Genomic DNA, 26,022 nt, shown 5'->3' with positions numbered 1-26,022 from the left:
TAAGACACCGAGGATACTTAGGACCTAAGAGTACCACTTTGAAGCAAACCCATCTCCCCCCCGAGCATGCAAGACGTGCCACCAGACACAGCAAAAGGTGACAGTTTAGGAATAGGAGTACTCTTCCGTACTCGTGACACCACAAAGAATTTCATTTTTATCAATTGCTTCTCATGACGTTATAAATACTTCCACTGGGTAAGTGAAGTATGTCTATCCCCAAACTTAGCAAAGCTATTTCAAAGAAATTACATCATTGCTATTAGGGAAAGAAAAACCATAATGGAACTATATCTTTAAAAAACAAAAACATGAACACAGACTCTCACTGTGACAAGTGTTTTTTCTCGCAATGAATTTGCCATATAGACACCATCTCTGAGAAACCCTGACCTTTCAAATAATTCTCTTTCGAAGGGGAAAAGTAAACGGCTGTAAAAAAACAAACCAAAACAAAGAAACGAAACCAAAAAAGCCCCACATGTTGAGACAAGAGCCCTGATTTTTTTTTTTATTTCTGCTTGTTGTTATTGACTGCTACTTCTCTATTTATGTAGCACCCTTCATCATGAAAAAAGCTTGATGCATACCACTCCTGAAACTGATTTTCCCTTTCCAACCAAAGATCACACTAAATTAATATTTATATTTAGGGAAAGAATAAATACAGACAAGTGTTGCTGATGGGCAAGTTTCCTCCTCAGATATAAACATCCCCCTTTTTTGGCAGGTGAGTGAAGAAAGTCACACAGCTGATGTATACGTAGCCTGTTGTGCTTACTAGCTCTCTAATACAAGAGCAGTTCCACAGTTTAAAGATATATTTTAGATGCACGTATGTCTTTAATGTACATCTTTAAAGATTGTACATTGTGGTAAATACGACAATGACAATGTATTTATATTCTGCAAAATGCAATCATTTTACAAATTGCAAGTTTCTCCGTATTCATATGGCTTGAAAAGACAGAAGTTTTAACAGTTAAAAATAAAAGATAATTGCAATTTTCAAAGGGAATTTCAAGTAAGTCCTGAAGGATCTCTGCTTTTAGTTAAAAATAACCAAACACATGATGGAAAAAAGACAAACCTTTCCTCTTCTGCCCTACAGTATATGCACATCCACAAAAACTCTCAAAGAGCTGTAAGAGCAGCCATGATGTGTATACCTTTCCCCTTTGTCATACAGCAAAACACGTATGACAGAGGTTACGAACCCACGTTCCCCTCAAGCCGTAAGCAACCTTCAGCGGGTCCCACGCGGATTGTACTCCCCCGTTGCCCCAGCGGGCAAGTACTGCTCCTCCTCTGTCGGGCACTGCAGGCCTACGGCACCGCATCGCGCCGCCTCCGCTCCCCACGGGCCGGCGCCGGCTGCCTCCAAGAGCTGCCCCACGCTCTTCCCACAGTTCACTCGCTCCTTAGCTTTAAGCTCAAGTCAGAACTGGCCACATCGTGGTGGTTTACATTTACTTTACTGTTGGCATTAAGAGGAGTAGCTCATTTGCCCCATCAGACAGCAGCTCTAAGTTAACAAGCGAGCAGGAAGGCACCTCCTCCTCCTCCATCCCTCCCGTCCCAGCAGGACTGTTTCCCTCTGCTCCTGCTCTCTGGAGGAAGCTCCAGCCCCGACTCCACTCTACTCCAGTAGAAAATTTATGTGTAATCTTGTGTACATCCTTCTTTTACATCACATGGTGTTCCTGTACTTCACCACTACGCTTGTGAAAGGAAAGATACAATGCGGACTATTAAAGGATCCTTCAGTATCACCCACTGCCATCTTTCATAACTGCAAGTGATGAAAATAGCAGCAGCAGCGGTAAAAGTAGTGTTAAAATAAATTAGTTTCTTCCTCCTTCCTAAAAAAGGAGAGGAAATGTATACATACTACTCAGACGTGTTTGCCTTTATGCTTTGGTTTATAAACATACATAAACAGTTTTGTATTAGGCTCTATAGCCCTTAGTTACAGACTTTAAACCTCCTACTATCACCTCAACACCAGAACGTTTGGGAGCACTTAAAATATGCATAAAACCATTGTCAGGGACTGACTTCATGCCGGTATCAGCACCTTATATTGATTCTTAAAAAGGTCTTAGTCATTAAGATTTTTATCTAGACTATTACACTACTTTTTATTCCCACATAGAAGGTAGCAATATTTTTATCACTTCACAGTAGGGTGATCACTTCAGTGTCACGAGCTGAAACGACATATCAAATTGTTCCAAAGCAAGTGATTTTTACCTTGCTTAATTTGTCCTTGGGCTGCATGACTTGAAATTGAAGGGGGTGCCTTCACTTTTGACATCTCAGGAGTGCCTGGCCTAGGTGGCCTAAACACAAAATATACATGAAGGGGGAGAAGAAGGAGGATGGGGGGGGGGGGGGGGGAACAGAAAAAAAAAATAAAAAAAGATATTATTTGCTAAAGATACTGTGACTAAACAAACTTTGAAAAGCAACCCTATAAAAAACAGTTGGCTTGACAGAAAAAAAAAATAAGAAGTATCTCATTTACAATTCCTAGGTAAGCTTATTTTTTGGTGATAAAAAGTTCATCTGTATGTTTTGATTTATTTAAAATTTGACCTAGTCATTACAAAAACTCGTTAAAAACAATAAGCACTAAAAAGGAGGACAAAAACGGCCTCTCAGACCTACCGGCGCATATGTTAATACAACTCCAGGTTCTATTAACGTTGTAAATTACCTAACTCCATTCAAAGCAATATAGCTATCTTAGCATAAAAAAATACTACATTCAAGAAAGAAGAAATACACTCAATTCCATCTAGGTACCAAAGTTTTTCACAGCTATTAAATACATCAAACCCCACAGTAAAATTAAACAAAATGAAATGCTGTATTAAAATAGAGACTCTGAAAGAAAGTTCTCACAAGTTCCAGGGAATATTTGCCATACCTGGTCGGACCTTTCTTCATGTGGTCTCCGATAAAAGTTGCATTGGTCATACTCATCAGTGTGTTGGCCAGCGAGATAACAGACAGGAGATGCTGCGTGGTGACGGCACGTGATACGCCGTACGTCCCCTTTCCCAGTCCTTCTGTAACGGACATTTTCCTTCCTAACTCCACGCTATCGTAGGACGGTTTGCCGACAGGCTGATTATAGCCAGGAAGCATCAGAGACATGTGGCCTCCTCTAGACAGGAGGCCAAAGGACACGGAACAGTGGGGCTTAAGCATCCCAAGACGATCAAGGCAAAGCTCATCTAGAACAGAATTCAGGCCCCAGGCATGAAGACAGGACATAAAAAGCTTTGCTGTATCCATGGTCAGATTATATTCTAATAAAGTTAACGGTTTAGATCTGCTAGAACGATATTCTGGGTCGCCGTCTTCTCTTCTCTGCCTTATCGATTCTTCGTCCTCATCTTCATCATCAAGAAGATGCTCTTTTATATTCTCTTTGATTGTTTCCTTGACCTGCTGGAAGAGGACGGCTGCTCGTTTACCAGTCAAAAAGGAGCCTCCTTTGTCAGACCCGCCAGAGGCTTTCTGTAAATTCTCCGGAGAAATGAGCGCAGTGTTGGGTCTGGAGGCCTCCTCAGTCAGCAGCTGAATAATCAGGGCTTCTACGTCAAAGAAGAGCACGTGTATATCTGGATCCGTTAAGTTAGTCTTTATAGCTTGAACCATCAGGGAGTTATGAGAATATTTAGGTAAATTCCCCTGGAAAAAAAAGAAGAAAAAAAAAAAATTGACATTTTAATTGGATTACTTTCTTAACACTTTTCACAAAGTTAATTCACAAACTAAGGAAGCTGTGGATGATCGAAGTTTGAAAACTCACACGGGTATAAAACATGTTATGATAAACGTTATGGAAGTATCAGTGAAGAATTTTACAGCACTTCTCACAATGTCAGGAATGTCAGACTTGTGTTAAGTGTTACACCCCTAAAATACAGGAATTTCCCTTACGTAAGTTATCAGATAAATAGAGCGCTCCAGATAAGACAGAAGTTGACATTTCTTTCTCATGAATTCTAAAAGATAATAGTTATACTCCAAGGAACAATAAAGTGTCAATATTTTGTCATTAAACTTAAAACATATTAAATATTTCATATTTGGATACTGAAGTATAGCAGCAATTTATACTATTGGAAAATAAGCTACTAATAAATTTGTCCAGATATGCAATCAGTGTGTCACTTGTTCACTCCACTACTTAAGTCCATCTTCTTCCTCCGTCCCTTCCTCCCAAAGGGAAAACAAAACAAAAAAAAAAAAGGAAAGAAAATTAAAATGCTATGGGATAAAAGCTGAAAACAGTCAGAAAAGGAGCTCAGACAAAAGAACGTTAACATCGGGTTTTAAGCATTGTGAAAATTTATTAGCTCCATAACCAACACAAGATTATGCTCAAGTACTTACTTTCTTCAGACAAGTGAAGAAGAGACTCTTAACAGAAATAAACCCTTTTACAATTGAATTAACAGTCTGAAGGACATAAGGTTGTGCATCAAACAGGAATATTCAGAATTACAAAGTCAGAGCAAGAAAAACCTACAGGAGAAGCAGTTGCTGGGTTCAGCGACGAAGAAGCATTCCTGATGCTTGTATTAGTCGCTGCAGAAGTTAAACCCCGTGCTCAACTGACAGCTACGTCTAAGGGAGCACCTAAACACCCTTACCCTACACAAGGCTAAGAAGGGCTGCAGGAGAAATGGTATTTTTTCCACAAGTGGTATAGGCTGAATGGTTTGTTCAGAAAACATCAACCTTTACTGAAAGTAGAATTAACCCAAACGTTCTTAATATATCACCGATAAAAGCAATACAGTCCAGGCTCCTATGTCTTTCCTCATGTATAACTCAACAGCCTTAACATTAATATAAACTCTTTCAGTTTGGTAGTCTCTCAAACTTCCAGTCCCGGGGGTCTTTTCTAAACTACAAAAGCACATTTTACAGCAGGACGGTTATTTAGAAATTAACAGGGCTTGCAGTTTTGTATATATACACTGTATATATATTTACAAATAGGTATGCGTGTACACACACACATATACACTATAAATATACACAGACTATACAAATAACTAACATACACTCTATACATCATGCAAAAATGTGTACACGTACACTAATTTGCAATAGGTTTTTATCCTACGCTATATCCATCCCGATATATTGCTCCCTCTGTTCACTGACGTGAAGCAATGTGCACATCTTATGAAGTCTTAAATACCCCGGACCACAGGAGCGGTCGCCACTGAAAATCTGCTCAGCTGTAAAACTATTATTTCTACCAACACCCATTATCTTGCATTTTTCAACTCTTTTCATTCTGCTTCTGAATACTAACAAATGTATTGATCGCTATGAATCACAGAAACAAATGCATACTCTACTTAACATTTTATAACTGGAAAATTGGACATGCATATGTACCATTTATTGTCTCTCTCAAGGACTTGGTTTCCAAGACAGTAAGCATTTCTAGTCTTACAACTACTTGGCTGCTTTAAGTTTTGTACAGATTTCATAGCATGTGTTTGAAAACTGAAGTAATTTGTATACATTCCTTCTCCATTATAGCTGTAAAGACCCCCAAAATGCTGCTGGCATGAAAGAATGTAATATCCACATCATGTTCAATTATTGTTCCAGTGTATGAACCTGCTTTTGAAATAAGCGTACTATTTTAATTCTCAAGGTTCTCCTTCACACAGATTTGTTTCTCATAAAGCACTCTGCTTTTTCTGTGGCTGTATATCCCTGAAGAGTGCAACATTGCTTTTTACAGGAAAAATCTTAGAGGAAAAACTGACCTCCCCAAAGTTTTACATTAGCTTTATATTTGGAAACCAGCCTGTCCAAGAGAGGCTCAGTACCCTGAGCTGCCGTCAGGAGCAGCGGCTGATCCAGCCACGGCTTCTTCGCAATTCGGTTCTGAGTGCGACCTCTCCCCTTGACTGCTTCACAGCAAGGGGCGCGGGGGAAAAACCAGAGTAAGAAACTGCTCCTTTGATCCTGTCTAAGCATAACACGCAGAAAGTCTATTTACCTAAAGCAATCCACTATGTTAGTCTTACTTGATATTGTAATCTTCATTTTTCTACCACACTAATACTTTATTTCATTTGCAGACTCTTAATTTAAGGCTGCTAACATTTTGCTTGCTTAGAATGAATACCCACGTATATTTTACTGTATGGGGTGGAACTGGAGAAGAGCAAGTACAATTATTGGTTTGCTTGCTATACTCACTAGTTCTTGCTCACTTCCAGGGGATGATTCTCAACAAATACACATAAATATTTGACAGTATTCCAATGCACTCGTTTTGTAACAAACAAACCAGATACCAAAAGCACACACACAGAGCAATGTTCAAAACATATCAAAAGACTCTCCAGCAACGAAATGCAGAGCTGGCAAAACCTTCAATACCATTTGCTACTCCACTAGAATCGAATCCTTCTTCATTTCTGCCTTTCTTCAAATTAAAATACATTTCACTTATGTAACAAAGTTATGGCACTACCAGAAGGGAAATTAACATTGGGCCCAGGGATTATGAAAGAAAAATTAAGCAGAGACCATCCCGCTCACTCCCTGTCCTTACGTTGCTCGGAGGAGCCGCAGCGCTAGCTAGCTCACCGTGCCAGACAAACAGGCAGGGCCTAACGCCATCAGCACTAGAGCAAATGGCCAAATTCTGCTCCTTTCTCGGTGGCCAGCTCGGAGAATGAATAAACTATGCTTATTAAACATAGTTATTATTGCCACGAGAAGCAAATGAAGGATAACTGAAACCAGAAGAGGAAATAATTAGTTGTCAATAAATAACAGCTGCAAATTATATTCTACAATGCACTGATTTATTCACATATTCCTTATTTATTAAAAAAAAAAAAAATCTAGTTCATTTCTCAGAATGTCATGTGGGTAACTTTTTATGAAACCGTCTCCGGTAACGGTCACAATGGTAATATCAAAAGCAACAATTCAACATTTTAGCTATTAACCATCATTGACCTCTGGTATAGAGCACATTTTGCTGTGCTGCGTACCACGCCTCTGTAGGTAGCCAGACCTACATCTATAGGTAGCTATACCTTCGTTAGACGCGAGGAACCTGCGCATAACACACACCCGTTCGCACAGCACGTCCGAGTGCAACATTCACCCTCACATCTGCGAACGGTCACGCTGAACGCAGCGGGAACAGCAGCAGGCAAGCCTGAGCACACGTGCTGTGCCAAGGAATGCTCTCTGCAAGTGACACTGCTTTCCCAAACAGAATATAACAGGAGAAGGCAAAATAAGGCAGGAACGGGCGGACGGCCAGGCTCTGCTGGGAGCAGAGCTCTGCTGCGCTCTGCCGGCCGCGGCCCAGACTGCCAGGACATCAGCCGCCTGCGGGAACGGCAGGAAAACAGAAGCGAAAATACTTAAGCTCGTTTTCTTTGGGCTCAGGTAACAGTTTTGAATGGCGTTGACAGACTAAGCGAATTTACTACCTGTCCACTCTGACGCGTCTTTATTACGAAAAAAGTTATGACGACTGGTAGAGCACTGGAATCATCAACACGAGCAAGCGCAAGCAGGACGCAGCCGCAGGCTGGCTAAGGCTGGCGACCCTTTAATGCAACCCCCTGCTCGAAGTGGGAGCCGCTACAGCAAGCTGCTCAGGGCAAGGAAAGCCTCCTACGTACTTCTCGAATACGCGACCAAGGAGATTTTTCCCAGTTTCCTTCAAGATAATTTTGCACTTCCCTCTATTAATCTTTAACAGAAAGATAAAAATTTGAAGAGTCAGGGGTCATATTCTTTCTGTGACAAAGTTCATAAAACCCTCGCGAGGTCAGGACTTACCTTTTCTCTATATTCGGCCAAAACAGAAACGCACAATGCAAAGCTCTTCCCCGGACAACCTGCCCTGCCGTGCTATCGAGCCCGCCGGCTAAACCACCATCGATAACTAAGCCTGTATCTAAAAGTCACGTTTGCTTTTCTCTTCCATCTCTACCACCTCTGCAATGCGATGCTGTCAGCTGTCCGGTAGTTTTCAAAATCGACAGTCCAAACTCAGACTGAATAATAATTAGGCACGTTAAAATTAACAGGGTATTCAGAACTAACTCTTGTACTGTTCTAGCTGCCATACTGAAGTTCCTTAAAATTTTTACGTTGTACTAGCTGTTCTTGGGATACATGCCATATTGTACTCTATCTGCTCTTCAGAACAATAAAATTAATGCTAAAATGTACAAATTACTCTCTATACAATCGGAAATCCAAGTTATTTCTTATTGTGAGCTATCAATTTGGAAAAAGAGCTCATTACTAGTTGTTAAAAAAGGAACTTCTCCACATCTCGAAGTATTTCAGGTGCTTCCAGCTTATGCAACAACCGCCAGGATGGAGAAAAACCACCCTCTGACTCCAGAGACTAACGTGCAGGCTCACCGCCCGGCTACCGAACTCTTAGCACTCCGGTATCATCAGAAACATCTGCTTAGCAGGGTTCTTAATCCGAGCATTTACTCACTGCTCAGGTGGGAAGGAGCCTGGTGTTGCACTCCGTAACGCCCATATAAATTGTAAAGCTGTGTTTCTAAATGAACAGACGTGAGCATGCTGTGGCTCGCGCGCTCTATTCATAGACACATCGCACTCAGGAACAGTTAATGAATGCTTTTAACAAGTTACTACAGACAGTTCCATTTGAATTCATCACTGAAATCATAAAACGTAACTTAAAAAGTCCTTAACATTAAGCACTGAAATATTTAGGCATCAGCTAAGCCCATTAATATCTTCTAGCATTAGACATGTAAAATATTTCTCAAACCGTAATTAATTTTCAGCATTTAAGTTACTTTGGATCCATTTATATCTATTTGTACATATATTTTAGTAATACTTTTTCTGAACTGTCACACAGCAACAATTACCAAAATAAAATAAAATGGAGCTCTAGCTCCACCTTTAGCAAGATCTGCAGGAACGTATAAAGCATGTCCAGTATGGGGGAGAAGGGAAACAACAGATCAATGCTGATTCCATTCCTCAAAGCTAGCACAAAACGAAAAAGGGGAGATTTGCTTCTGATGGATGTGGATCACGGGCTGGTTCCTTGTCTACCCGTCAATACTACAAATTAACAGAACATACACAAGTGAGCAAATATTCCAGATTCTATGAAATGCTGCTAAATCCAGATTTTAAATAAACTCAACCTGAAAAAACAGCCCAAAACAAAACAGCAGAATGCACACTGAAGTGGGAGGTAGCATCGTGAACAGTAACATAAACTGGGGAACAACATTTAAAGAGATATAGAAGGGATTGTGTCGGTTGATATTAAAAATCCATTATTGCCTATCTAGAAAGAGATAAGTTTATTTGGTGCATAACCTCTGTTCTTACTGAACCTAGAGAAAAAGACAGTGAAAGCAGTACAGACAGCGAAGAGGAAGTTTGAAAGCATTAGACTCCAGCAAGGAAAACCGCTACCACTGAGAGCACAGAACAGAAAAAACATAAATGAAATGTGTTCTTAAAACGTAACTCTGGATAACATCACCTGCATTAGAAACTGCGCAATGACACTGAAGAACGCCGATACTTTTTGTTCCAGGAAAGCGAACTCCTAGGACTGACCTAAGGCCAGGTAAAGCTAGTTTAGGTCTTTCTACTAAGATTTCAGAGAGCTTTAGACAAGACCCTTTCAGTGACAACAATGAGGACTTCCCATATTTTAATCAATTATTTATGGAAATAAATGTTTCAGGGACCGCATTGAAAACGGACAAACTGAAACACCCCTTACCTTGTCAGAGGCTTCGGAAGCGAGCAGGTTAGTGGCAAGAGTCTGTAGTTTCTGATGCGCCACGTTTTTCAGAGCAGCCAGGCTACGCCGAGTCATGGCCTGCTTCAGGTTGACGGCGGGATGGCTCAGGGAGTCCACAGCCGCTGGGACTGCCTCATCACAGGCATTCAGGATTTCCACTGCTGTTATTCCCATCACGCACCTGTCCAGCGCACCTGGAAATATGTTGAAAAGCGTGAGTTTAAGCAGAAACAACTCAGCATGTCCAAAATATCACAAGTACAACAATGGGCGAGAATAATTTACACCACAGGATGCAATGCACAAAACATTCCGTTGTGTTAACAGCTACTTTCAGAACTAATATTCCTAAGGGGATGGAATTTTCCTAAATTTCCATGAAGCTGAAGCGTGTAAAGAAAAACCACATTAACAAAAGTCAAGACAAGTGTAAAAAACCCCCACAATGTGATTCTGTACTGACAAGAGAGTGATGACTGCAGCTGCTCAACTTTTCTAGCAGAAGGTTTTCAATCATTTTGAATTCCCTCTCCCACCCAACTACCCGTCTGGATTAAATTTTCCACGATAGATCTCAGGTTCCTCTTTGCTTCCTAGAGCTTGAATAAAAAACAATTCTCATCTAGTTTTCACAATAAGCTGAAAGTAATATTCAGACATCATTGCAGGTTTGTGGGTTTTTTCTTCAGTGAGTTAAGGAGTTAAAAGGTCATTACACACCGCATATATTTGGATGCATTTTTTTCCCTCGCTTTCTCCCTTTCAAATACCACAAAATTTTCTACAAAGCTGTTTTTGTTTTATCCCTTGTTGCCCATTTTGTTAAGGCCCATTTTTACTTTCTTCTAAACTAAGTATTAGTTTCTCTTTAAAAACAAAACAAACCACACCAAACAACAAGTCAAACAATACAAAAAACCCCAACAAACACTTTCTTCACTCTGCAGAGCAAGAAACTATTGTAGATTCGAGGTGCTGCGCTTCTACACCAAGCTTTCAAGAAAACTGCTGAGGAAGCGCGGACGCTAATAAACTGAGAGCACGCTACAAGCGCAGCCAACACTTGAACTAGTCTCTCTAAAGATAACTAGGAAAACATGTGGGGGAAGACAGCCCCAGCAAGCTATACTTCTCCAAAACGGAACGAGCTATTCCGAATACTAAGGTATGTATTTAACGAAGGCTTACAAGTTTTGGGAATATGTGGAGTGCTACATTTCCAAATAGAAACGTGAGAAAAAATTTTAACTCTTCTCTCAGATGCAACTTATACAGAACTGTAACTAAATATTATTTAAAAAATAGTTTAATCAATGTCTTTGAACTTAACCTTACCAGTATCCATTTGCCAGACGTACACAGACCCATCCGAGCATCCTACCACCAGATAGTCATCGGAAGGCCTCCATTTTATTACTTGAATAGGAAAAAGGTGACGGGATGCCAGCATGATGCATTTTTTCTCCCGCAGACTCAGAAGCCCTACTGAGTGATCACTGGCAACAGAGCAAATACAGTGCTGGACTCTTGCCTAATAGAAGGGGAAAAAATAATAATAAAAAAAAAGAAGATAAAAAAAGAAAAGAATCTTAATCATAATGCAGACAGTTTGCATTTAATATCTTCTTCAATGGACCAATATGGTGATCAACAAGCTATTTTATAAACAAATCACAGGCACGTAAGTCTATGGCTACACTCACTGAGGTCCCTAGAAACAGAATTTCACTTGCAGAAGTTCTCTTGAGTCCAACCTCTTGCACATCATAAAGAGCAAAGAGGTATTAGAACCTGTTTTGTTGAGCAAAAAAGAGAAACCACGGTTTTCAAGTAAATCAATGTCGTTTTGTTCATTAAATTCTACGTACTCATCCAAGTGATGAAAAACAAAATTGCCTTTAAAACCTGCGGGCTAACTGGTGAGCAATGCCTGCCTATCGCATTCGCATACACCTTCAGGGGAAAGACTGCTTCCGTGTCGTGGAAATCCTCTCCCACTGTTAATGCTGTATATCACAAAATGCCAAGCATTTCCTTAGCCAGCTAGGTTTTAGTATCCTGTTTTTCTACTATTTTTAATTCTTTATGTAGCTAAAACGTGATATGAACAAAACCAAGATTAACAGAACAGTTAAACTCTTTTTAAGTGTCTGCAAGAGTTACACATTAGGTCAGTGCTGACTTGTCAGTATTTCATATTACATTCACATTCTCAAGAAGGATTTGAGGAGCTGTACCGCTTATGGAAAGTGTGAGAAAGGTTATCAGACGCATTATGTAAAACTTACACTACAGTTTTCTGGTGGAACTAGAAGCTGTGTAATTTCTCCACCATGTACACAGAAGATATGTTTCATCTCTCCAGAAAATATATCCCATATGATGACTGAGAAATCCACACCACCTGAGATCAAATACCTTTGATCATAACGAGAAGAAACCTGATGAGGATACAGTAAGCATGTAATTTTGTTTCGATGGCCTCGGAGAGTCCGGTGAGGTGGCCAACCTGAGAAATTGGGTTGGGGTGAAAGGGGGAAAAGAAAAGAAGGGGGAGGAGAGAGAGAGAGAGAGAGAGAGAGAGAGAGAGAGAGAGAGTAAGTCTTAGAACAGTTAACAATCCAAAACACTTCTTGATTAAAAAAAAAAAAAAATACAGACATACTGCAGTTTTTGACAGAAGTTCTTATAGAATTAGCCTTGTCTCTTCTTAAAATGTTCACAAACTTTTCTATGGGATATGGACTGAATGATTCTTTTTGCCTTGCTGAACAACCTCACTTTACAGCCTCCTCCCCCCCAAAAAGTACCAGCAAAAAAAAAAAAAAAAAAAAATTTAAAAAGGCCACAAAAATATGAAAAAATAAATTCCTTTCCCTGTCAAACACAAATTTATCCAAGATTATAACCAAAAGGACCAGTACTGGGAAAACTGCATACTCTGCACTGGCCACAACAGTGGCATGCAAGTCTGCAGTGTATGCATTTGGTGCTTGTGCAGAATAGGTTAATGACATCACATTTAAATTTACAAAGGAAAATAATTTGTGTGAACACAGAGCGAGAATGGCGAGTCTTCTGCTCACCGAGATCAAATACATTAGTTAAAAGGTCAGAATGAGAGTGAGTTAACTATTGCAAAAGATGCTTAGAAAAACTGTCTTTTTAGATGGCAAATTTGACAAAATGGGCCAAATAAATACCAGAAACAAGTATTCTATGCAATACCTGCATGATACAGTTGAACTTTTTTCCTCTATGTGATTACGTTTTCTAGCGAGCACAGCAAACCTTACGTAGAATACGCACAGGCACTTCCGTATTTTGACGAGGGCAAGAATCACCAATGCTTATTTGCAGAATAATATATCAACTTTGAGGCAACTCAACTTCACATTAAGAAAAAAAATCATTTTTGTATAAAGTCATATGAAGTAAACCAGCTATATAAAGGAAACAGTCCAACCAACAGCCTTGTATACAACTGACAAGCTCATATGTATATTCACAGAAAAATATTTACATGTCTTTTTCATTGATCAGGATTTGTAAAAAATCAAAACCCAAATATTTGTTCTGCGACTGTGATCACAAAAGTATTAAAAATTCTGGAACCAAAATGTACAACAGCGTGTAACACTCGACTAACTACAGGATACACAAAGAGGAATTCTCTTTCAGATTCATTATTTTCCCAAGATCTCCCCAGGCACACTGATACCCCAGTGCCCAGAGCAACACTGGAAGGGAGACAGGAGATGTCCCCGGCCATATCGTTGCTACTGCATCTCAAAAACCCAAGAGAAACAGCCAAGGCTTTCCAGGGAAGGGACCCCCCCCACAAAAGTTGATGCAGCTGGCCGCAGTTAATGAATTACTTAGGTTTCTCATTACATAATAGAACATCAGAATTGTTAAGAAAACGGTTATATGATTTCTACCTGTAAAATGACTTCATGCTCGCTTCGTGAAACTATTTCTTACTTCAGTACACCTCGTGACAGGCGCACACTGTAATCCAACCGTGCTTTCCCAAAGCTTATTTGCATACCTCTCCTAAGCATGTGCTCTCCTTGCAGCAGCTGAACTATAGCAGTTTGCGTTGCTGGCACAATAACAATGCTTCCGTCTTCACGACCGCAAACCAAACGCCCATGTGCGGGGATATAGACACTGGCTGTAACTTTCAGTGGTTCATTGATGTTTGGTATTAAGCTTAGTTGGTCTATAATCCCAGCAGGGCGAGGAGTGAGTTTATCAAAAGCTTCCTGGAGGGATATTGAAGTTGTTGTTTGCAGTCCTGTTTAAAAAGAAAAGAAAGAAAAAAAAAAAAAAAAAGGAAGGGGTGAGGTGGGAGGAGGATTTAAAGAACAAAAAACCACCACCAAAAAACTCCCGAGAACGGAAATTAGGAATGCTTTTCTGAGAAGATCTCAAAAGTTTAAATACAGTATGTTACAACACTTTGAACAAAGTAAAAGGTACATACTGGAGATTAATTTACTGACTACTTGAGCGAAGCTACAGCAACACATGGAAACAATATATGTGAGAACTGGAAAAGAACACGATCTAAGCTACAAGGGGAAGTTACACAGGCAGACAGCAATGACCATAGCTAGTAGTTGGAATAAAGCAGTTAATTTACTCTGAATATTTTTCAGGTATTAAGATTTTGATCATGTATGAAAAAATTAAGTTACTATAACTCTTGCAAAAAGCTAACAATTAAAAAAAAAAAAAAACAAACTTCATGGATCTGTAGGAAAAGTAGCAGCGCTTTATCCAGCAACAAAAGATAAAACAAGAGAAACAGATGCCCATTAAAAGACTTGGCGACAAGACTGTTAATTAAGAATACCTTTTGCACCATCTTGTTGTTCAAGAGTATCAGGCACACTCCAAATGCACAGTCTCCCTGAAGAGTCTCCTTGGATTAACAGCTTATAGGAAAATTCCCTATGTCCACAGAAGAATCGAGTGACTGGAGGACATATTAGTAGCTGTTAAAGAAAATAAATGAACAACTTCAGAACACATGCAAACCATGTACTAACCTCAAAATTTGCTTTCCCCACATAATCCACCGTACCTTTTAAAAGCAGGACAAAAAACTAGCTACTTTATCTTTCTTACAGGAGAACGAATAAATCCAGCAATACAGATCAGAAGAAATTGTTGTTAGTTACAAAACAAGTCACAGGTTTAGGGAAGAAGAAAAAAGATTTTTATATATATTTGGGTTTGTTCTAAACATATTCATATGTAGAATACTTCATATATGTGTGTGTGTGTATTCTAAAATTGTTAGCATTCTAACTGCAATGGTGAGCTGAAGTTACACTACTCAGTAAGGAACATGGTCCACAACAGAAGCAAAACAGTTTTTGTATTGATTGACAACATAAAGAAAAAAAAAAATATGTCTCAGTGTCCAAATTTGGCAACAGATTAAATGGTTAAGATAAAAAAAAAATTCCTACAATAGTCTTGTAGTAACAGCATTTGTAAATCAGGCAGTTACCTACACCTAGTAGTGTAAGTACTAGATATATCACACAGCAGTTGTAGATATATTAGTTTACGGCAGATACAGTTCACAGTACAATATAAAAATGAAGTATAGCTCAAAGAGAACATTGGCCTACAAAATTTGATTTTCTTTACTTTGCAAGGATTTAAGCTTTCAAATTCAAAGTTGTGATTCTAAAAGCTCTTGCTCGGTTACTGCCTAATCATCATGCACGTCACAACTTGACTTCTGGTTCTCCAGGCACTGATGAATAATAAACTGTTCGTACACAGGAATGAAGATTCACTTGACCAGAGACTAACCTCTGCACTTATTTGAAACCCAACAAGAACCAAACAAAACGGCAGGGAAATTGCATCTATCCACTTTCTCTAGGAAAAGAAGAAATCCTAAAGGTCTACTTAGAAAGAGGAGAACTGGTCATGATGTATGCGTGCTTCAACTCTCTAAAAGAGAAACGCAGTCCATAAAAGAAACTTCAGAGAAATACATTTTACCTGTTTATCTGCTCTGTCCAACACGCTGTACAATAAAGGCGGAATTAAATTTTCTACTGCTTTCCCCACATCTCTGCGAAATGAATCGCTAGCTGGTAGACAGCTGGGTTTAAGAACAAAAAGAAAGAAATAAAATTCCTTGTATTACTAGAGAGTGATTACTACATCACTAGCTAACTAAATAATACTAAGCAAAACCAACCCCCAAGCCCTTAAACGTTACTTTTTTTCCAATTGTTACTACAGTGTATAGCAGATCATTACCCTAATTTTAATGCACAGGGTATGCTTCATCAATTAACAACTGCTCCAAATGTGTCCAGCTCCGTTCCCCCCCCCCCCCCAGCCAGCACTGAAGGAAAAAAGAATGAAGGTAGCCTGGCTTTAGGTCCGCTTGGGACGTAAACACATCTGGCCTCACACTCAGGACCAAAACGCACCAAACCCAAGGACTCCTCCGACAGATCACCAGATAGATCTGCTCGCATCCTCATGCGCTGATCACATAAAAGGGCAGGAAAGGACTTCTCGCCTGATTTATGTGAGAACATCCAAGGATGTCCAAGATAAAACTGTATCTCTACCCAGAGCAAAGGGATGTTTGCATGTCACAAAGATGTCAGAAGAAAAGTTTTTTATTTTACTTTTGTCATTCTACATTTATTGAACCTCTTTGATACCTAATTTAAAATTAATTTTATGTTTTCACATTTACGTGCACAAACTCAACTGTTCGTGCCTTCCCTTAATGGGCTGAAAGAATACTCTGTTACAATAATACGATCATCATTTACGTTGTCTCCATATAGCAAAATCTTATTTCTTCCGTATTTGGACCTGGTTAAGGAAATATTTAAATTATATTTTATTTTAATTTATGACACTTGTTCAACAGCAAAATGCACCTCTTCCCATCACACAGCTCCATTAGGACGTGAAAAAGAGTGTAATATCAGAAAATAGCGTAGCAGTCTTGGTCGAGGCAATTAAATTACTGAGCATTGCTTCAACAGGATACATTTAGGGGACGCAGACTTTAAAATACGCTCATGGAATACTGGTTTCTGCTACATCCGTATGATTTTGTAGCAAAATAAAAGCCAGAGATACTCAACATTTCTTCAAAGTTGCTCCTTTTTTTATCTCACAAAATAAATAAATGGAGTATTTCATTGTTGACTACCTGGCTGGTAATTTATATATGAAACTTTGTCCATCTTCCGTCCATACAATCACTTTATCAGCTGACACAAAGTCGCCACCAGTCCAGGTCTGATCGTTTTCACTAGGGACTGAACATAAGAGGGAATAATCTCCAGCATCAAAAACCTGAAAAGAAACAGAACAGTCTGTTATCATTAACCAATTACAGATTAAAATGCCCAGACAGCAGCTAATTTCGGTTTCAATATAGACACATTAAAAGGACTTAGAGCATCTTGATCTAAATGTCTCACTGGCAATTTAATTAAATCAGCTTCTACAGTGAAAAGCAGCCAGGTGTTGTGCAGCTAGCTTGCCTTACCCTCCAGTATTTGGAACACACTACCAACAACGACCGCTGGGTAAACGCACAGAAAGAAATGCTTTGACAGTTTTGACAATAAATAGGTTTTGACTCCTCTTCAAATACGGGTGTGGTATCCTAAAAACAAACAAAACCAACATCAAATTAACAGCCTTTTATTTAAAATTATAAATCTGAAATTAAATAGAGCCATATCACCTTCTGTAACAACAAACATCTTCAAAAAAGATTTCTTGATGGTTTTAAATTTGCTCAAGTTATGAGCTTGTCAATGTTTCTGTAAATTTTAACTGAAACAAACACTTATGTTTTATTTTGATACTCCTATGGGTATATCGTACCTTGAATACCAACTTTCCTGTGATAGCCAAGTCTGCAGACTTTGTCACAAGTACAAGAGTAGCAAATGTGCAGAAAAGCAGAACTGAAGAAGTGATAAGGAAGAAATTGGCTCATAGAGACAGACAAAAATGACGCTAACGGGAGGTTATCACTTTTGCTTAGAGAGCATACGTATATAGCCATAATCAGGCGCAAGTACTGACTAGCACGCCAGCAAAGCCGAAGAGCTGAACTGCTGAATACACGGGCCGTTCCCTTCCTCATGTCACGTCCACTAGCGTGATCACATCTCAAAGTTTTCAGCTGTAGACCGACCCTTGGCCAGAAGTTAAGATTCAGTCACTGCTGACCATGTTGTTCTAAGATTCAATTTAGCACTATCAAATAGCACAGGATCTCCACCATTTGGCTGAACACCCTCCGCTGAGTATCAGGCTGATCTGTCACATCAGTGATGAATCCAGGCCCACCTCAAAGCAAAACTTGCTCTTCTGGTGGCACCGAGGGCGGTCACTGCTAGTCTGTCCAGACCCAGAACACACACAGGCTAGCTCCCAAGCTAATCCTCACTTTCACTGACTTCACTCTGACTGGGGATACCTTGAAGGAAGGAGGGACAGCCACGGCATTCATCATCTGAAAAGCTTGGCTTGCAGTTGTAAAAACTTGGGTGATTCAACAGAAGGCTGCAGATACCCTGCCGCGGGTATAAACAGGAGACTTACAGAAAGACCTGTCTGCAATGCCAGTCACTTCAACCAATTTCACAGGGCTCTTCACTTTTGTAAAACACAACCTTACGGAGGCAGGGCAGAGCAAATCGGGATAGCCAGGCAATTAAGGCAGAAGCGAGGACTCGGATGTCCTAGATCACAACTCCTTACCCTGTTACAGATCTCTCCGGCAAGATAGTATTTTCCTGAAATATTATTTCCTCATCTTCGAGATGGGAAATAAGCATTCTGTCCTACACAGGAACCATTTAAGTGGTGTGACAGTGTGACAGCAACCAGTGTCTAAATCCGAGAGTCTCTACACAGAACAACATACAGATGGAAATCAGACAACAAGAAAATACCCAGCTGATTTTTTTTCTTGCTCAAATTGAACTTAGGAATGTGACAGAGACCACATGATGGAAAAGGGACTATGCAGTCTCGTAAGACGCCAGATGGCCAACTTCTAAGGAAAAACCAAACACTTGTAGCAGTTCTTATTCTATTATTCCTCATAAGAAGATCTGCAAGAGCATGTGGTATCCTCTTTCGTCACTTAAGTCTAACAAATTCCCCAGCTGGACAGATTAGTGGTGCCTATTTAGTATCATCACTGTCAATGAATTACCTTGCGTCCAGAGAGTCAGCTGAAACTAAGCAGATTCAGCTCACGTGTCATTCTTCCAAGGCTCCCCCCATCCCAAATAGACTAGACTGTGACAAGCTCCTGTTCAGTTACCTCTGTGTTTCTTACATTCGTAACAGCCAATACTCTTCACTGCTCACAGCTGCCTTTTTCTTTTTTTTTAAAGCGTAACTGTTACCCGTGATGTTAGCTAAAACATTACCAGCAGCATAACAAAGGTTTTCAGAAAATGCTTTGAGAGCAAACATAATTTCATCAAGTTTGAAACTATGAAACAAAAAACCATGAATACCGCCTCTGTCCCCTGCTGGGGTCAGAAGCAAGGAATTCCATTATATTGGTCTTCCAAGCTAATGCAAACTGTGCTGCTTTTGCATTACAACTATTCTGGAAACAAACAAGTTCATCAAAAACCAGCTCATTTATATTCATAAGGTTATTCTTCCATAGTTGCCAAGCATCTATAGTGACATATATCTTTTACAAGAAGTTTCTGTGAATAGCTGATTTGCCAGAGGTCTATGAGGTGCATAACAAACCTCCTCTAGGACTTTTATTCATTAGTACGCAGGAAGGCAGGAACTGCCAAATAACAGAGCGCGCCGTAGATTATCCCTAATAGTGAATATTCCTAAACACTGGATTCTCTGCTCAGCAAACCCTTCAGGCATCTCCACATCTCACTTATCTTTCTCAAAGAAAACACTACCTTTAATAATAAATTTTAATACTAAATAAAATTCAATACTATATTTAATAATAATAATAGTAATATAGTATGAGATAATAAAACTATAATGAAAACTTTTTTAAAGTTAGGTACCGATCTTTTAAGAGCATAAGAAATTTTACTGGAGAACTTAATCTTAAAAAAAAATGAAGTCTTGTGACAAAGTCTCTTCTATAATGCCACCACCATATTAAAAGACACACACTTCCTATGCAGTCGAGGGCAAGCTTTAACTCTGTGACTTATTTCTTCTATCGATACTATAGAGAGTAAACGTGTATTTATTAGCATCATCTCTTTCAACTAATGAGTCCTTATACTGCAAGCTCTTGCATATAAAAGTTTTGCCTGTACTGAATAAAGTTATGCATGCAGTACAGCATCTGTATCAGTTTGGAAAGTTAAACATCACTGTAATAATCTTTGCTAAAAAATTCCCTCTGGAAATCAAAACTCCTATGGAATGTAGTACAAGATGACTTAATGAAAGAATAGGACTTTTAGAGAGGGAAAAATTAAAAGACAAATATTTGTGTATTAACAAGAACATTTGTATATTAACACAAATCGTTACATGGTACAAATAACAAAAAAAAAGATTTGTAGAAATTGGAGATTATCCTACTTTTAATTTTGAAATTCAACAAGGCTCAGGGCCAGGTCCTGCACTTGGGGCACAACAACCCCAGGCAGCGCGGCAGACGTGGGGAGGAGCGGCTGGGAGCTGCCCGGCGGGAAAGGACCTGGGGGTGCTGGTCGACAGCCGCCTGAACATGAGCCAGCAGTGTGCCCAGGTGGCCAAGAGGGCCAATGGCATCCTGGCTTGTATCAGGAATAGTGTGGCCAGCAGGACCAGAGCAGGGATCATCCCCCTGTGCTGGGCACTGGTGAGGCCGCCCCTCGAATGCTGTGCTCAGCGCTGGGCCCCTCACCCCAAGGCGGCCATGGAGGGGCTGGAGCGTGGCCAGAGCAGGGCAGCGAGGCTGGGGCAGGGGCTGGAGCCCAAGGCTGGGGAGGAGCGGCTGGGGGAGCTGGGGGGGCTCAGCCTGGAGAAGAGGAGGCTGAGGGGAGCCCTCATCGCTCTCTGCAACCGCCTGAAAGGAGGCTGGAGCCGGGGGGGGGTCGGTCTCTGCTCCCAAGGAACAAGCGATGGGACGAGAGGGAACGGCCTCAAGCTGCGCCAGGGCAGGGTTAGGTTGGATATTAGGAAAAACTTCTTCCCCGAAAGGGCTGTCAGGCCCTGGCCCAGGCTGCCCAGGGCAGGGGCTGAGTCCCCATCCCTGGAGGGATTTAAAAGCCAGGGAGACGTGGTGCTTAGGGACATGGTTTAGTGGTGGGCTTGGCAGTGCTCGGTTAACGGTTGGACTCGATGATCTTAAGGGTCTTTTCCAACCTTAAAGATTCTATGATTCTATAATTTTGAAATAAGTTCTCAGAGTCAAACATCAGAAAGATTAGGAGTTCTGCTGGTAACTTGAAGAATCAGTAAAGCAAAATTAACAAAATTGATTTTCAAATGGCAAAGAGGAAAAACACCTAATATCATTAGGTAGCTGGAAGAACAGGAAACAGCATTAATAGAAGTTCCCCCTTCATCACAACAGGAAATATCATTAATTCAGAAGCCTTTGTTTACCTGCATCCGACTAACTTCAGAGGTTATTATCCATACTTTCAGGATGCCAGTCACCGAAACTGCTACAACAGTATCCTCTGGGGGAAAACAAGCATTAGGATGATAAGTACAAGGACGTCTTCATTTTGTTGCACACTTGTGCATATCTGAGTACAAAAATACACTGAGAGTACCTCAACGTTAAAAGTTTATCAAAACATTCCTGAAGTGTTTGCTTCAAAATCAAATGTTTATTTGCAAAGTGGTATTCCAGAAGCACACATGCACACACACACAGAGATCTCATGGGTTTGTGTTTACATCTCTCAATTAATACTCAGGGCTCAAATTACATGGGAGGAAGGGAAGCCACGGTTGTTTCTAGTATTGCTATCAGACATCGTGGGTTGTCCCATCACTCTCCCCACAGGCAAGGGGAGATTTGTTGCTTACGCCTAGCTGTCTGTCCACAGCAGCCTGCGAGGACGCTGAGGTTTAATGGGAAGCTTACTCTAGTTGTACAGCTGCCCAAGCATCTCTTCGCTGCGGGTTCCCAAAGGGCATCTCTGCAAAATTACTCCATTAGAGTTATTACCTTCACAAAAACTGAAGTATATCAAGCACTAGTCAAACTTTCTAGACACTCCTGTTTCTACCAGACAAGTCTGGTGTCAGACCAAAATCCAAGGGGTAACTTCTTGATTACAATATAAAAACGACTACAAAACAGGAAATAAAATTAAAGGCAGTATCGGGAAACACTTAATACCAGAGTTCACTTCCAGTTGTTCCAGCAACTTAGATGTTGTGGGGACAGCAATTGAGCTTTCCCACTCCAGGACTTTGGGACCACTCAGTTTACAACTGCCGTCAGCCTTAACTCAAGAGAAAAGTCTCTCCTTTTGTCAGGATCTTCTTCCTTAGTGTTCCCCAAACCTCTTAGGAATTACAGCCTCCACAGCAGGAAAACCCGAATGAGACACCTCTCCGCCTCAGCTGCCAGAATTTAAAGCCTAGCGAATTAACACGAACTAGCAGAGCAAAACAGATGTGTGGACAGCTATCACTTCAAACCATGTCAACTAATCCACCACCGAACACGAGCCTACTCACATACCTCTCCGCTAAACTGACTGTCATCACTTTTAGAAGTTCCTCCCTCTACAGTCTTCAGGTTTTTTAATCCTATTGTGTACTTTAATCAGCACACTCCTTAAACACATTTCCTGCAATAATAGCTTTGAAAATGTTATGACAGTGCTTTTTGTAAAGCTACTAATCACAAGAAATACTCCTAGTACATACATATCTTGTCAAAAATTATGATGTATAGCTTGCCAAATGATCTCAACGTATACTACACGTCATGTTAGTAACGCAGATGACAGCCTTAGCATTTAGAGCGCTTGCAACCCTTCCTCCAGTCTTGTGCCAGCTTCCAGGGTCTTGCTGTCAGAGTGCTCTCCAGAACTCTTTCTCAATTCTCAAAGAGAAACCAAGTTATCACTCTAGTGGAATACGCTTTTATTCAAAAAAAAAAAAATCACTCTTCCTGTAGGAAGGTTCCTTGTCCTTCAGGTTTCAGCACACGCACGCACTGCAGATGACAGAGCTGAACCTGTTTACCAGGTGAGCCTGGCTCCCGCCAAGCGCACACACACAGAGTGCTTTGGGTAGATTTTAGGTTCTGTTCATGAGAAAGCAGTTACATTTTAGCCAGAGCCAAAACTCCCATTTGATGGAACGGCAGCAGAGACAATACTGCGCAGACATGAAACTAGCCTCTTTTTCAGGGACTAGAAACAACTGTGTATGCTTTGCTTTCCCAAAAGGCTAGTGCTTGCGGGGTGTTGCCCAAGGTCACGAGAAATAACATCCTAGTTCCTCCCCAGCTTCTTGAAAAAGCTGGAAACAGTGTTTCTCTTACAGGGAGGCAAAGCCATCATAAAAGCAACAAAAATAATTACCTTGTGTTCTGTTGGATCGAATGATAGTCATGGAGCTGATCCAGTCGGGAGATATCTTGGATAATAAAGAATAAAGAACTTCAAGGCTGGTAGCATCCACAACAAGAATTTCTGGATAATGTCCATGGCATAGCAGCCTCCCTTCACGCTGAGTCCCAACTGTAAACTGATAGAACTAAATGGATATTAACAAAATACAGAAATTATACGCCATGCGAGACATTGGCTACTTCATTTTTAATCAAAATCATAATTTCATAAATATATTCTAACGCCTATTTGTTTAAAAACTACTACTCTGCACTGATGAGGGGAGCTTTCTTCGAGGCCCCCGTTCTCCTGTTACCTTCCCAAGGCAATCCTTACCCCGCACACCCAGCTCCTGGAGCTGACAGGAGCCTGCCTCCGCCTTCCCTGCTAAGGTCATCCTCACGCTCCCACCTCCCCTGGCAGTGCTCCTCCAAACACGTTCTCCCTTTCCTCCTTTCTTTCCAGCCTCTCTCATTAATTATGCCACACTTTTTCAACTGCTGAAGCACAGAACATATTTCCAGCTCCAGGGCATTTGATGATACAGCATAAACTATTTATGAGATACCGAAGTATGTATATAATGTCATCATTAAGCTTAAAAAGAAACAAAACAGCCTTGCTTTGATAACTGATCTGTAGTTATCCACGCATTGCAATATGGAATAGGGCCTCTGAAACATACACAAAGTACTAACCTGTATGCCAGTGTGTGTACAGGCTAGTTTAGTAAACTCTATGCATCTCCCATCATTCACATCCCACAGGCACATCTCCCTAAAATATAAAAGGCAGATTAAAACTACATGGAAAATATTTCAGTCTTCCAAGGGTTTAAAAACCATTTACACTGGGGGAAACTTCACCATTTGAACCATTTGTTAGTGACTACGTAAATTCTATTTAGACAAAGGAAACTCAAAATCAGCTTGAATTTCCAGTCCTTCTATCTGAATCTACACAACCTCTCCTTCCCTACACAGATAAGGGGAAACAAGCAAAATGTCAAGGTTCATCATAAACAACCAACGTGAAGTAAACACAAGCACAGAACTGAGAATTCCTCCCTTCTCTCACAAATGTTTCAAGTCATTATACACTCCTACTGCATCCCCCGAGTCGTCCAAAGATTGGCGTGCCTTCTCCGCATTTGTGAGGAAGAAAACAGCACTACAGAGCACAGAGCTGCGTCAGATGGCAGGGAACACTGCGGGTTTCTCGGCAGGCCCGGGCTGGTAAGGGGGGGAAGCATCCATCACCTGGCACTCTTGGGCACTTGTAAGACCAAACTGAGAGCACTGAACAACAAATTAGAAACAGTACCAGTAGATACTTCTCTGACTTATCTTATGAGCAAAGATTACAGTTCCTTTATGAATTCGTAATAATTAGCAGCTATTTCCCCTATTTACAGTATTTTAAAAGAAAAAGAACTTTTAAGATTTTATATTAAAATTTAATCAGAACAGAACGTCAGCTGCTTTCTCACCTTTTTTCCCTTTACACCAGATACGTAATTTCACAATGAGAACATATTTTGGTTCTAAATCCAAAAGGAAAAGATTGCTTAGTACTGTAATCACTACAAGATGGATATTCTAAAGTTTTGGCACATTGTACTCTCAACTTCCAGGTTAAAAGGTTGTTCGGTCATATTGTTCCCTGCCTTTTCCAGATAAAAAAAAACTATTTTATTTGGATACATAACAGACCTATACCTGGCCAGCTACATTTATATAGGCAGAGGTTAAGAAATTTCTTCCTCAACCAGAGCTGATCAACCCAGCCTCAGCCTGGAGGCCCACCTTTTGGTAAACAGCCTTTTAAAAAACAAAGCAAATAAACAAACAAAAAAACCCCAGACTCACAAACTTCTTTTTCCTTTCATAAGCTTGTTCTGCATAGCAGAAAAGTTTGTCATTCAAACGGTGAGTTCTGCACATGACTGAAAGAGCCCTCAAGAACAGACTGATGCTCCTGGAAGGAATACCTTTGCAAAGACTTCCAGGTCAAATATTTTGCCTAGTGAAAGACAACTGTGTTGGAAGGTTAACTTTTCAAAGTAAACTTTGAAAAGGTAAAGCGGAAAGGCATACTTTAAAAACAAATTACACATGCATCCCACATTAAGAGTGTTCAAAGTCTCCACTAGTTTAAGAAGGAATATTATGATGAGTCACGACAACTCCTTTCCAAAACAGTTTCTTTTATTCCAGAATAATAGTGTCTGCAAAGAGAGCTAATCCATTTTAAACCTATACCGGCACCTCAATACATATAGCGCTCCCTGGCTGTGAAGACTCAAGAAAGCGATGCTAAAAATCAGCAGTGTTATGAAATGGCCTGCCACAGGACAGAAGTGAAGGGCAACCCATCTTGTTCAAGGCAAGTCCATGGAGGAAGACGATTCATTTATAACCGAAATGCTTGTACCTCCACTTAGAGACTCAGAAGCTATTCTAGACTCTCGATAGCAAGAGCAGTTACTTCAACTCCCTGAACCAAAACTAGGCTCATGTTTTGGGGGGAAAAAAGGCTCCTGCCTTCACGAATGACTATCAGAAGAACAAGACCATG

General features: G+C 40.4%; 1 protein-coding gene across 9 annotated transcripts in view; it reads right to left on the bottom strand.

Annotated features, from left to right (window-relative positions):
* Positions 1–26,022, bottom strand: part of WDR7 (WD repeat domain 7) — a 151,496-nt gene that overhangs the window by 107,773 nt on the left and 17,701 nt on the right. For 6 of the 9 annotated variants that reach the window (XR_015707919.1, XM_087772849.1, XM_087772850.1 and 3 more), the window contains 13 exons: positions 24,144–24,222; positions 23,416–23,590; positions 21,470–21,546; positions 17,397–17,516; positions 17,055–17,200; positions 15,872–15,974; positions 14,703–14,844; positions 13,893–14,141; positions 12,130–12,350; positions 11,177–11,372; positions 9,821–10,035; positions 2,933–3,702; positions 2,254–2,342 (listed from right to left, as the gene is read on the bottom strand). Coding sequence is in view for 8 of the 9 variants with exons in the window: in XM_087772849.1 (XP_087628975.1) it covers positions 2,254–2,342; positions 2,933–3,702; positions 9,821–10,035; positions 11,177–11,372; positions 12,130–12,350; positions 13,893–14,141; positions 14,703–14,844; positions 15,872–15,974; positions 17,055–17,200; positions 17,397–17,516; positions 21,470–21,546; positions 23,416–23,590; positions 24,144–24,222 (2,582 nt within the window). In the remaining variant the exon portion in view is untranslated. The remainder of the gene's footprint in view (positions 1–2,253; positions 2,343–2,932; positions 3,703–9,820; positions 10,036–11,176; positions 11,373–12,129; positions 12,351–13,892; positions 14,142–14,702; positions 14,845–15,871; positions 15,975–17,054; positions 17,201–17,396; positions 17,517–21,469; positions 21,547–23,415; positions 23,591–24,143; positions 24,223–26,022) is intronic. The other 3 variants (XM_087772852.1, XM_087772856.1, XM_087772854.1) reach the window with 2 other exon arrangements.

This window comes from Nipponia nippon, unplaced genomic scaffold (assembly GCF_047370975.1).
Source record: "Nipponia nippon isolate SJK-2023a ecotype South Korea unplaced genomic scaffold, ASM4737097v1 scaffold_37, whole genome shotgun sequence".
NCBI lineage: Eukaryota > Metazoa > Chordata > Aves > Pelecaniformes > Threskiornithidae > Nipponia > Nipponia nippon.
Note: the sequence above shows the minus strand (reverse complement) of the source record. Positions and strands in the feature narration are given on the sequence as shown.